The sequence below is a fragment of the Enhydra lutris genome, unplaced genomic scaffold (genome assembly GCF_002288905.1).
Source record: "Enhydra lutris kenyoni isolate GAN:26980312 unplaced genomic scaffold, ASM228890v2 scaffoldscaffold34, whole genome shotgun sequence".
Taxonomy (NCBI): domain Eukaryota; kingdom Metazoa; phylum Chordata; class Mammalia; order Carnivora; family Mustelidae; genus Enhydra; species Enhydra lutris.
The window spans coordinates 6,152,716-6,165,601 of record NW_019154118.1 but is presented as its reverse complement, the minus strand read 5'-3'; the positions used below and the strand labels follow the sequence as shown (position 1 = coordinate 6,165,601).

Genomic DNA, 12,886 nt, shown 5'->3' with positions numbered 1-12,886 from the left:
ACTGAAGGCAGGTGACACGTTAGAAGCACTGACAGGGTTTTACAGTGCTAACGACGTTCACAGACTTCTGCCTAAGAAGCTTCTTTACTCCTGACTTTAGAATCCCTTCTGCAGCTGACGTCAGCCTGCTCACCGAACTGCGAGCAACGACTCTGAGAAGTAAGAATGTAAAGAACGTGGTTCAGCCTGGATCTAAATGGCCTGACATTTTACAATGGGTTTTTATTAGATGCTTAAAGTCTTCATTCCTTTATTATTATTTTTTAAATTATAATGTGCTAATTGTCTGACAGACTCATCTGAAGGATAAGGGAGAAGTTTTTCTCCCCTGTAACTTAACGCACAAAACCCTTCAAAGTCAGGGAGAATAAAGGGACAAAAACCAAGTGTCGACCTGGGCAAGCTGCATGGCTACTGAGAAAGTTAGTAGAAATGCAACAGAAATGCAAAAGCCTACCAGGAACTAGACATAAACCGCTTTGCGCTGTGTAGCAAATATTAAGAAGGACAAGGTTAAATTCAAATTCAGTTAAAGGCAGTCCTCAGGCTCTGACACATTAGCCCCATATGGCAAGTATGGTCTGTGACAAATTTCTTCACTAGGTTTTCAACACAGTGCTTTACAATCATTCAGATCTCTTTTAATGACAAAAATCACAGCCTAGAGATGGAAGAGATGGTGATGAAGCAGGAAAGGGGAAAAAGATGGTGATTTTTCTTGGTGGTGGTTGTTGTTTTTAATGTGGTCGGGGAGGGGGGGGATTGTAGCTTTTTTTTTTTTTTTTTTAAATCTTTTTGGTTACTGAAAAAAATAGAACAGTCCACTGTCCAGCAGAGGCTGCTTCAACTCTATTGCTCCAGGGCTCATTCTGCATGAATCTGTGTTTCAGGGTGCTGCAAAGACAACTCTGTGGGCAGGAAGGCCCCCTGGCCCAAAGCTGTAGCATATGTCCTGTTTTGCAGGTGAGGAAAGCCAGAGGGCACATAGGTTCCCACTGCTCCTCCTCCAAAGCCTCCTCGCTGGTGCTGGGGCGGGGAGTGGTAACCCTCCAGGTTATCATACTGGGACACAACAGTCACACTGCTCTGGCGCTTGCCATGTGTTTGGTATTGGTACAGCATACCGGGGTCCCTCTCCACGTTCTGAGTATGATGGAGTTTCAGGCTATGACTCCTCTCCGGTTTCGGGGGTGGGACTACTGACGGGGGGAGGTGCTCCTCCTCCTTGTAGCAGTCTCTGGAGTGTTTCTCTGGAGCAGGAGGCTGCCTAGCCCGAGGCCTCTCGAGCTCTTTGGAGAGCCTCACCTCTTTGTGGTTCAGTCTGAGAGTCTCCTGCCCCGATGTAATATATTTCCCTCCAGAGTTATGGTAGCTGACTGGCTCAGAAGTGTCTGGAATCCCTTTGGGCCCATAATCTAACTGGCCAGCTCCTTGCGGGTATGGCGGCCCATTTTTTGATTCACATAACTGCCTATGGCTTGCTTCCTGATGGGCCCTGTGTTCAGGGAGACTACAACCCATGTCGTGAAGCTTCCTGTTCCTGAGGCTACTTTGCTTCTGAGGGAGAGTGGGTTTCTCTGGCGGTCCATTGCCATATCCTCCATGGTGGTGGGCTCTATCGAACTCTGGCTCTGGATGCTTTCTATAGAAGCGGTCCTCTCCCTCAGGACTGACGACCTTAGTTGGATGCCGCCCCTCCTTTCCCTCTGCCACCGAGAGAAGTCCAGTTTTCCCAGGATCTGATTTACTACGGAGGTGGATGACATAGATCCCACCCAAGTCATCTTGCATGGCTGGGGTCATGTTATCATACTGGGACATAACAGGCCCCTTCACCTTCTGCCGAGCACGGCTCTCTCTCCGGATGGATTGCATTCGGTATTTTTCCATGTCCTCGAGATCCCACGAGGTGTATGTGTGCTTTACATCAGCAGCTGGAGGCATGTTGACTACATTGTGGTCATTACCAGAGAAATAGCCAGTCACATTGGCCCGGGGACGTGGGAGCAAACCAGCATAAGTGTGCAAGTGCTTTCCTTGCAGCCTAGGATTGTAGAAGGCAAAATCGCGATTGGGTAGGCGGTGGAGGGGCCTCAACTGTACCGTGCTGTAGGCATCCACGTCACACAGGGCTCCTTCTGGACCGTAATAAGAACTAGAAGAACTGGAGTAGGGGCTATACCGGTAGTGGACCCGACCATTCTCGAAGTAAGGCTGAAGCTGAGTGACGTGATAATCTGAGCGGGCCTGCGAGGACTGATATGGCTTATATTGGTACAGGGGTCTTGGGCAGTAGGCTGGTTCGTCATCTGGGGGGACTTCTGTCCGTGAAATGGGAACAGAGCGAATCATGGAAGACGGAGGGGCATGGAGAGACTGTACCCTCCGGATGGTAGGGTACGGGGGAATATCTTCAGGGTAACAACTACTCCTAATTGTGGGGCCTAAAGAAGATACATACTCCACTCGGCTGCATGGTTTGGAGAGGTGTCCAGACGCATTTCTTCCTGGGGCCACGTATGTGTTATAACGAGGTCCCATGGAGGCTGGTGGCTCTGATCTGGCACCGTACACTTGGTGTTGCTCCAATTTATTATGATGTGGAGGTACGCTCTGTGGACGGTACTGGCAGTTGGGATTCATACTGAAATGCACACAGTTTTCTGGCCCAAAGGGTTCAGGGGTGACATCAGGCCTGGCAAAGGTGGAGTAAGTTGTTTTCTGTGAAGCATGCTTAGGTTGTGGGACGGGAAGTGGTAAAGGCAGACCGTCCTCCACAGAGGCTGAGGAAGCGGTGACAAAGGGATGGTAACTGGAACTGCTGGGAGCATCTGCACCGCTGGAGTGGAGGGCAGCGGCGATCTTATTCTCCATCGTCCTGGTGGGAGGAACTGGCATGGGAAAGCCACAGGAGGAGTACAGGGGGACAGAGTCGGCGCGCAGGTGCAGCGGTGGGGCCCTGGCACCCTCCCGCACCTTTTCGGGAAGGCTCGGTTGGAGAGCGGGGGCAGAGACGGGACACTGAGCAGCTGCGCCGCCATCACCGACAAGGACAGGTGCGGGATCGTCTGTGGCTCTGGGATCAGGAGGTCTCTCTGGAGCTGGAACCACCTGAACCTATTAAAAGACAGTTATATCATGAGCTTGGAATCAATTACTATTCAATCTGTAACCCACAAGTTGAGGCTCTCTGGATGGTAGCTTGAAACCCTCCAAGCCATGTGGTTGCGCTGGACACGACAGGAGGCCCAATCTGCCCGCACGTCCAGGAAGCAGTCTGTGCTGCCACCTGGTACAAGAGCCATGGGCATCTTTGGGAAACTGTTCTAATTTGTGACAGGCTTTAAATGTGAGGCGATGTTGCCTGTGACAGCATCTTAGTGTCCAGACCAAAAGAGGGGCGTAAAGTATAGTCAAGCTTAAAGACATATACCTAGTCTACTGGTCTCAACACCAAGCACAATTTGTTAAACAAAGAGAGTTGATTCTAGCTGGAGAGATTTGTGAAGTGACTCACAGCTGTACGAAGTGACATTGGTCCGAGGGACATTCAGACCAATCGGTCACTGTCGCTCCCCACCCTCCACTCCACCCTGGCCCACAGCGGCTGACGCCAAACATGGCCCTCACAGCAAGGCCGCAAACGTGCTGTCCCTGAGAAGCAGCTGCTAGAAATAGCATCCTCCACTCAAGTCTAGATAGCAAAGTCCTTTTAGTTCAAGGTGACCACAAAGCATGTGGGGCACTTTTTTAAAATCTGAGAAAGTTAGAAAGAAATCTTAGCTTTCTGCATCCAATATTCTCTCATCAAAACAGAAGCTTGATTATAAAACAACCTGCTGGCTTATGCTAAGAAAATAACAAAATGACCTAAAACACTGTCAGCTCTTACATTTCTAAAAAGTCTGCAAGGCAGAAAGTCTTCCACATGTGTTGAGAATAAAGCACATTCACCGTGCAGACGTGAATCAATGGCAGAGGGTGGGTTAAAAATGACTTGCCCAAAGTCACACTGCGTCAGTGACAGAGTCGGGAGGGGGGTGTGGGGACCAACCCACAGCCCTGACACCTGAAGCCCAGTCTGACGTATTTGATCATGAGCTCCTTGTAGTTCTACGAAGAAACTACCCGGATGCTTTAGGAAGAAAAGGCAGCAGGTATGAACTAGAATCACTGAACGACTGCTCCTTTCTCAGAGAAAATCTGGCATCAACGCAAAGGCAGGTCCAACCTCAGACAGGAAAGGTTTCATGGAAACTGCTACAGGACTTCAGATAAATGTCCTATCTGACTCAAAGGGAGCAGCACACCCTGCTGAAAAGTGACATACCTTTGGAAAAAGTACATTTCATCTCCCCAACTCCCTCCCCTTCTTACCTTGTGGGTATTATTCAGTCCCACACTGGTGGCTGCTTGTACCTGCCCCATGACCAGCAGCTGCTCAGCTGACCTCTGGGAAGGAGGCGGCGGGAGGGGACGATTCGTCCTCGGAGGGCGCTGAAGGGTGACGGTGGCGAAATCAGCTGCAGTGGCTTGTTCAGCCGCATCCCAGCTGGCTCCCCTGGTGCCCATCGCGGCTGTCGCTGGGGCAGCGGTCATGGAAGCCATGGCGGCTGCGCTGGGATTCTCTTCAGGGGACCCAGAGGGAGGGTAGCTTCTGTCCCGAGGCAGATTAGAAGGTGTGGGCGATTTGTCTGCAAGTTCTGAAGGGTGATGATGGGGTTTATCCACACCTGCACCAAGATACGAAGGAAGTTGATCTCCACTGTAGAAATGAAGCTGACACTGGTCCTGTTCCATAAAGGAGACAGTTGGCATACTGGTCTTCCCAGACTGGTCTTCAGGAAAACTCAGGGGATCATCCGACTTAGAGTCTGTTAAGGGAACTGAAGTGATTCTGGCCTTGTCTGGGTCCCCAGGTAAACAGGTTCGATGGGGATGATGCCCTGGGAAGTCGGCCTGGTGGAGCTGTTCCCCAGATTCCGTGGCACTGGCATGGGTAGGATTCCCAGTGGCGGCCGGATCTGGAATAGGCTGGTCACAGTTCCCAGATACATTGTTCTGGACGTGGAACTCCTCTGCTGGCCTATCAGTTTGGAAACAGGCTTTATCTAGAGTAACGCTAGAGTAGGAGCTAGGCAGTTTCTCTTCTGCTGCAACCACTGCTATGTCTCCGTAATTTGTGTAAGCAGCCTGGGAAGTCCCTGGTCTCCTCAGTGACTGGGTTGAGGCTTGCTGCGCAGACTCAGCTAATGCTAGAGCCAACAGGCGGGCAACGTTTTTCGGAGGCGGTGGTGGTGGGATAAGAGAGACTGAACTGACAGGAACGGAATCCTGAGGGGGGTCATGGGTAACTGCTCCTGGTGGGAAATTGGGAAAAAAAATGAGAGTGAAAAGGTAGCTTGTGTTATCCTATACGGAAAGCCAAACTCTCCCCATTTGATCACTAAAAAGTAGGTGCCTTCCATTTTTCAAAACGGCAATCCATGATCTTCCGTCCCACATGCAAATGCTGGAGAAAACACATCTGGTTCAGAAGGAAAACTGAAACCAAGTGCTTAAAGATTGCAATTTCCTCTTGAATTGCTACAGAGACGGGGCGGGGCGGGGGGGGGAAGCAGGTCCCTCATCTGGCTCAGAAAAGACAGCTTAGAAAACAAAGCTTCAAATGCCTGCAGATTGTTATTAAGGACAGTTTTTACATCTGATGGTGTAGGCTGGCTGGTTAACTTGGAAGGCTATAATATATTTTATTAGAAAATAAAATCAAGAGCTACGAAGTTGTGCAAAAATTATCCAGGAATTCTGACTGTCCAAAGACAAAAGGGGACATTACGAAGGTCTGAAGCAGGACCACTGGCCCTTTGGGGAATTTCTGTTTGACTGATTTTAACTCAGGATTTTGAGCCATCAGCACCACCCAGAAAAACATTCTCTTTGATTAAAGGCTAGCTGTGGAGTAAATTTCTCTCTTAAAAGGCACAGATGGCACACAGGGCTGGAGATCCCTCTTAGCTTAAGGAAAGAATGGAGGAAAACAAATGGTACCTGTCTGAGTCTGTCCAGAAGGTACAGCCTTACTCTGACTGCTCGCGACGACCTGCTCCTCTTTCCCTGGCGACTCTACTTCTGCAGCAGCCCCCTGCTCTAGGGGCTGGACTTCACATTCACATGCTCCTTGGGCGTCTCTCTCACTGGTTTTCATCTTTACTACCTGGGTGGGGGATCTATTTATGGCCTCACTGTCTTCCACACTTTTGCTCCAGGTTGGAGAAGATGCATTCGGAGCTGCTGTATTTGACACGGTCCCGATGACTTCTGATACCCGGGCAGGAAGAGTCACTGAAATTGGCTCAGATATGTTTATAGAAGGTGATTTGCTTAATTTCCGTCCAATCTTTGGAGAAAAAGCGTAGACGACCTTTTCAGTGAATGAGGATGGCTTGGATGATTTCTCTTCTGTTGGGCTCAAGTCCAGGGTAAAGAATGGACTCAGCTTCTCCTGAAGAGGAGAGACGGCTTCAGAACTTGCAGTGCTTCCTGGCGTCTGAGACTGGCTACCACCTGCTTCTGTATCCTTTTTGTTGGAGCTTAGTTTTTCCTGGGAGTATCCTAATGAATCTAGAAAGGAAGCCCCGCTCTCCAGACATTCTGATTCGGGCTTAGGGGGGCTGCACTGAAATGACATTGGGTCGAAATCCAGGCTGGCCACACCAATGTCCGGCGGGCTCAAGTCCACATCCTCAGCTGCGTGAGGAGACATCAGAGCGGGAATGTGCAGCAGCCCCACCTCGTCCTCGCTCTCATTGTCATGGGGCAGGTTATCATAGGAATTACAGCGGTTCCCCAGCATTTCTCCGTTAAAGGAGGCACTCAGTGCATCACTGCTCGACCTGGGCCTTCTGGGTCGGAACAGCTTGGAATCACCTGGCAAAAACGGATATCAGAGTATGAATGCCTAGGACACATAATACACAATACTATGAAAAGTCACCTACTTAGGACAGCAGGAGTGCACAACGACAGCGTAAGGAAATGTTATTTCTCATCTTCTTTTCAGAAACTGTCTCTTGGGGCAAATGGATGGGACTTCTGAACCAAATGCTAAATAACAAAGACATCTGATATCATCAGGGGGAGAATGCAGCCTTTGATGGTTTCAACAGGAAAAAAGACTCAGAACTCTTGGATTCTATTACTAGTGCAACATTGCGACTTTGGGCAAGATTTCTTTCTTTTTGTCTTATTTTATGACTGATCTCATGCATGATTTCTAAGATAGAATTAACCACTTTCAATAGTACTTTGGATATCCCACAGCAAAAGGGTTTTGTTTTTGTTTTTTGGGTGGGGAAAAATCCTCCTAACACCTACACTTCTGAAAAGTAAATATGTCAACTAAAAAAATCTCTACAATTCCATAAAATATTTACACATACTTGCTATAGGATTCTTTTCAGATACTTAGAACAATTTCTTTTTTTTTTTCCTCTAATAAGAATAGGCTTTAAGTCTCTCAGGCAGAATCCTTCAATCACAATTTTATGATATTGCTGCACATCCAACCGGCAACAGAAGTCTTCGAGCTCAGCATTCTATTTCAACAATTAGAATCACCATGGAGAAAATGTGCTCTAAAGAGGCAGAAATTGCCTTAACACAAATACGTTCACTAATGTGTTGACTACTTATACAATTAATCTCTACTAAAACGTTATTTTCTGCTTAATCCTGGCATCTACCCAGCCCACTTCATTGTATCTATGAACCACTCTCTTAACTGCAGTGAAATGGAAAATCTCAGAAAATGCTTAAGATGTCAGACACCCAACTAAAGGGATGTGTGAGGATTTCTTGAAATAAGCAGAGCTGTCGGTCATTGAGGATCTGGCAGTTAGAAGAGTTAATAAATGAAGATGAGAAAGTCGACTAGGACGATGACACCCCAGGGTACCTCAAAAAAAAAAAAATGATCCTGATATCAACAGATGAAGAAAAGCCCGTGGGAAATCAGTTTAGCTCTCGGTTACTTTTGTAGAAAAGGCCTTTTTTACAATCCTGCTGCATAAGCCAACATAGAGTGAAGGATGTCGTATTTACTATTATGACAAGGTTTTGTCAAAAAAGCTAAATTTCCTTCCAATTGAAGTAATCCTTTGTTCTTTCTAAAATTAGTACATAATTACAACTATGCCCTGACTTTTGTTAATTAGGGGCTAAAAAAACCCTTATTTTCATAATTTTTAGTTTTGTTTGTCAAGTTGCAATCAAACCTTTTTATATTCTTTACTAAAATTTTGGTCCCCTTTTTAAGAGGATTCACGTCTAAGTTTTCTTCTCCTTGTACAGAGGATCCCATCTTCAGATAATGAGGGCTGCCTATAATCAATCTCATCTATGAAATTTAATGTCAGGTTAAGCCATTTACAAGACAAAAAACTACTGATGTGAATATCAAAACTGCTTAATCTTATATTTTGTAAAATTTTGCTTTCATGAAATCTAAAGAAAGAAATACTAACAGCATCATTTTCCACTGGGCTTTAATAAATATAAGTGGTTACCTATTTTTAGGTACACTGAACAGCAATCATGTCAACAGTGAAGAGATTAGAGCCTGGTACTATATGAAGACATCGATGGACAGTACGAAATAGATATGATTATTGTCTGGGAGTGGTAGTCTGTAGCCTATTTATATATATGTATTTATCAAATATACTCGATTGTTGTTTTCTTTCATGAAATATGGAATAAAACAACGATGCTTTTAGTCTTACCATCGACTGCATGGAGAGAAGTAAGGGATTCTTCACTTTTAGCTGAACGGAGTGTTCCTTCTGCCCTGCCACCTGAAGAATTAAACCAAACAGTGTGAGGTTTTATCCACTGCTACTGCTACATATGTAGAGAAAGGAACAGCGTTCTTCTCTACACAGACTTAAGTTTCCAAGGGTGATTACCTGTACATATTCAATGTAAGCAGCATATTGAATAAGGTGCTGTATTGTTTTCACATGGGTTTCCTGTGTGAAAAATCTCTTTTCTAAAGGATTATCAACTTGAGAAAAGAGATGAATTTTAAAACGTCTTCCTTTTTTATTTTCTAAAGACCAGCATGATGGCTTAGGATGATATCACACTAGATTTACGGTGAGCCCTAAATCCACTCAGGGTGTCCTTTTCAGAAGAGAGGACTCCGAGAGATGGAGAAGCAGGCCAAGTAAAGATGGAAACAGAGACTGGGGTGATGCCACCACAAGCCAAGGAATGCCAGGAGCCACCAGGAGCTGGAAGAGGCAAGGAAGGATTCTTCCCTGGACCCTTTGGAAGGAACATGGCCTTGCTGACACCTTGATTTCAGACTTTTAGCCTACAGAACTGTGAGGAAATAAATTGGTTGTTTTAAGTCATCCAATTTGGAGCACTCTGCTCTGAAAGTCCTAGGAACCTAACACAGTGCCTTAACTACGTATGTTCAATCTTATTTATTAAATACCCTCATTGGCCTCCCAGCACTACTCAACACTGGTGATGCTTTTCTCTTTAAACCCCTCCTCCATTATTTCTGGGGACAGTGCTCATCTCTTTTGTTCTTTGCCTATCCTTTTAATCATTTCTTCTTACTTTCATGACAACTGTACCTTTTCCGGTCTTTCCAACACTGCTCTTCTCCAGATTCAGTTTTCAACCAGCTTCTCTCACTCTACAGGCTCTCCCATAAACTATATCTTTAGGGTTTGCTGACGACTTACAAATCTGTATTTCCAGTTATATTAAACTCCTTTATTGAATTCCAGACCCATACTACTGATCACCTCTTGGGCATGTCCAACTCACTATGTCCACCATAAACACATCACTTCTCTTCTCCAAACTGCTGCTCCCTACATGAATGACGGCACTGCCACCTCCCTAATCATTTAATCAGAATCTAAAAATTATCTTTGCTCCTCTTTTTTTCTCATCCTTCACAATCATTTGGTCACACAGCCTGGTAGATTCCGCTTCCTAAGTATCTCTCAAATCTATTTCCCACGTCTACTGCCACTGTGTACCCCAGACACTCACTGTTTCTTGGTTGTCCCCCTGTAACTATCTCTTGTCCACCTATAACACCACCTGTAACTGGACAGTTACTGTCCAGTGTCCAGGCTTATCTCTCCTCGTACATTCCCTGTACTGCTGCTGAAGTCCTCTCTCTAAACCCTACATGGAACCATGTTACATATTAAAGCCACAAGATAACCCCCAAAGGAACACAGGACAAAACCAAAACTCTTTGGCAAGCACTGGAGACCCCTGATGACCTCTTTCTGAACCATGATTTACCCACCCACGTTCCCTGCTTCACACACTTAGCACACACTGTGCTCCCATTTCCTGAAATGCCCTTCTCAGTTGGTGATCACGTGAATCCTTACTTATATTTTAAAACCCAAGTCACAGGGTAGATTTCTAACCACTAGCCCTCTTCCCCCTAAGAACTGACAAGTCCTACCGTAAATGCCTCACACAAATCCCTATTTCAATTGGTATGATTCTGCATGAAATTTATTTTCTTTTTTTTTTATTTTTTTTTATTTGACAGAGAGAAAGAGAGATCACAAGTAGGCAGAGAGGCAGGCAGAGAGAGAGAGGGAAGCAGACTCCCCGTTCAGCAGAGAGCCCGATGTGGGGCTCAACCCCAGGACCCCAAGATCACGACCTGAGCCGAAGGCAGAGGCTTAACCCACTGAGCCACCCAGGCGCCCCTGAAATTTATTTTCTTACACAGTTTCCCAAGTAGGTCTCTGAAGGCAGGGGCAGTATCTTAGTTTTCTTTCTATTTGAGAGGCTGCTATCTAAATATTTAGCACATGTTTAGTACATGATTGCAAACTAAATGAATGATGAATTAAATGAATTGAACATTATATTTCTAACATTCAAGTACTATTGTCCTTCCTAGCTTCAGAAGCTGTTAATATCACGGTTTTTAAATTATTTTTTAAGAGTAGTATTTGCAACAACAGTAATAGATTTACTTGATAAGATAATAAGATACTCTCACCAATGAGTTATCCCATAAAAAAGATCGATTCCTTGGTTATAAGAGTTAAAAACTTAAAAAGCATGTTAAAACATGGTTTTGTCACATTTTAAATATATAAAAATACAGATTAATAAAAATTAAACAGCCTAGCAGTCATTTTTTTTATTAACAGCACACAACCATGTTATGAATTTCAATCACATCCACACTCTACATAATCTGCAGTTTCCACAAGAAACTGGGCACTTCTACATATTCCCCGCATATTTATGTCTGCATTGGGGGATGAAGAACTTGTAGAAGAAGACAACTAGCAGCCAGCACCATGGCTGTGGACACACTGTGCTGACGCACACCGTCATGACATACTAGGCACCTGTGCGCAGCATGACGACAGCCAACCGAGAGGAGGGGAGTGGAGCGGCCACGCCAGCTGCTCTGACGGCGCGGCACAGAACAGCAGGGAGCACCAACCTTTCAGAGCCATGGCTTTCATCTCGGAAGGCTCACTCTCGTTCCGCTGCAGCTTCCGCTTAGAAACAGACGATGATTTCCCCAAGTTGAAAAAGGAACGCCAGCTGCCCACAGGAGATTTTTTCATTTTATTTTGAGGCCTCCTCCTAAGAGAGAGAAAGTAGTCTGTATTAAGATATCCAAGGGGCTGTCTTTATTTAGAGGAAATGAACAAATGATGGAAAGAACCCAACAGCCTAGAGAGGGCACAGCTGGAACAGTACCTGTTTTTCACACATCCACTGCATGTGTGCAAACATGTAGCACATATATCTCTTCTGTCATGTATGTAGCACACGGATCCACTGTGTCATGTGTGTAGCGCACTACTGCTGTGTCATGTATGTAGCACATGTCCGTGTCATGTATGTAGCACGCACATCGCTTTGTCATGTACGTAGCACATATCCACTTGTGTCATGTATATAGCACGTATCCGCTGTGTCATGTATGTAGCATGCACAGCCGCTGCATATGTGCATACACGTAGCACATGCATCTGTGTCATGCATGTAGCACACACATCCACTGCATGTGTGCATACATGTAGCACGTGTGTGTGTGTATATACAGCACAGTCTACACAGCACAGCTGAAGCATGACAAGGTAATAAAATGTATAGATTTGAGTATTAATAGCTAGTCACAAAGATAATTTTTATACAGATTTTTATATTTAGATCTAACCTCACAATCAGTGAAATAAGAATAAGAAATATTTAGAAGTAGGAATTATTAAAACTCCAAAATAAAAGAGTTAAAGAAAACAGTTTTGTGTGTGAGTAAACAGAATTAAACCAAAAAGGAAGAAAAGTATTACAAATAATAACTAACATAAATTGAATTCCAGGCACTGTGATGTCTTATGTAGTAGCTCATTTAAAATAAAAATAACTGTACAAGGTAGGTACTATTATTCTCAGGTTATAGCCGAGGAAATTATGACACCAAGTTTAAGTAACTTCCTTAATGTTATAAAACTAGTAAATGATGGAGTCAGGGTTGGAACCCAGTTATATACATATCCAAACATCTGCTCTCTTGACTGCTATACTATAAGAAATTTTTAAAAAAATCACGGAAATGCTGGTAGGCATCAACTTTCTTGCCCTCCTTCAGCCGAGCTGGCCCAACACTGGCAGGAGCCAGTTCTAACACCATCTATCTACCTTGCTAGCACCATTTGCCCCATGCCAGGGTTCCCCTCAGACCAGCCCCACTCAACCCACCTGTCCCTGCAAGCGCCCCTCCAAAGTGGTTCCTGCCACACCTAGCAGGCAGCCTTGGTCAGGATGGAGCCCATTCAAGGCAACTCCTGCCCCAGGGAGGGAAGGTGGC

At 45.3% G+C, this 12,886-nt stretch overlaps 1 protein-coding gene across 2 annotated transcripts in view; it reads right to left on the bottom strand.

Annotated features, from left to right (window-relative positions):
• Positions 1-800: 800 nt before the first annotated feature.
• The window catches only part of LOC111153776 (Rho GTPase activating protein 32), a 205,468-nt gene continuing 193,382 nt past the window's right edge, over positions 801-12,886 (bottom strand). The window contains exons 19-23 of one of the 2 annotated variants that reach the window (XM_022513009.1): positions 11,510-11,655; positions 8,781-8,852; positions 6,049-6,927; positions 4,378-5,360; positions 801-3,117 (exon numbers count right to left, since the gene is read on the bottom strand). In XM_022513009.1, the coding sequence (XP_022368717.1) occupies positions 865-3,117; positions 4,378-5,360; positions 6,049-6,927; positions 8,781-8,852; positions 11,510-11,655 (4,333 nt within the window). In that variant the 3' untranslated portion in view covers positions 801-864. The remainder of the gene's footprint in view (positions 3,118-4,377; positions 5,361-6,048; positions 6,928-8,780; positions 8,853-11,509; positions 11,656-12,886) is intronic. The other variant, XM_022513011.1, reaches the window with a different exon arrangement.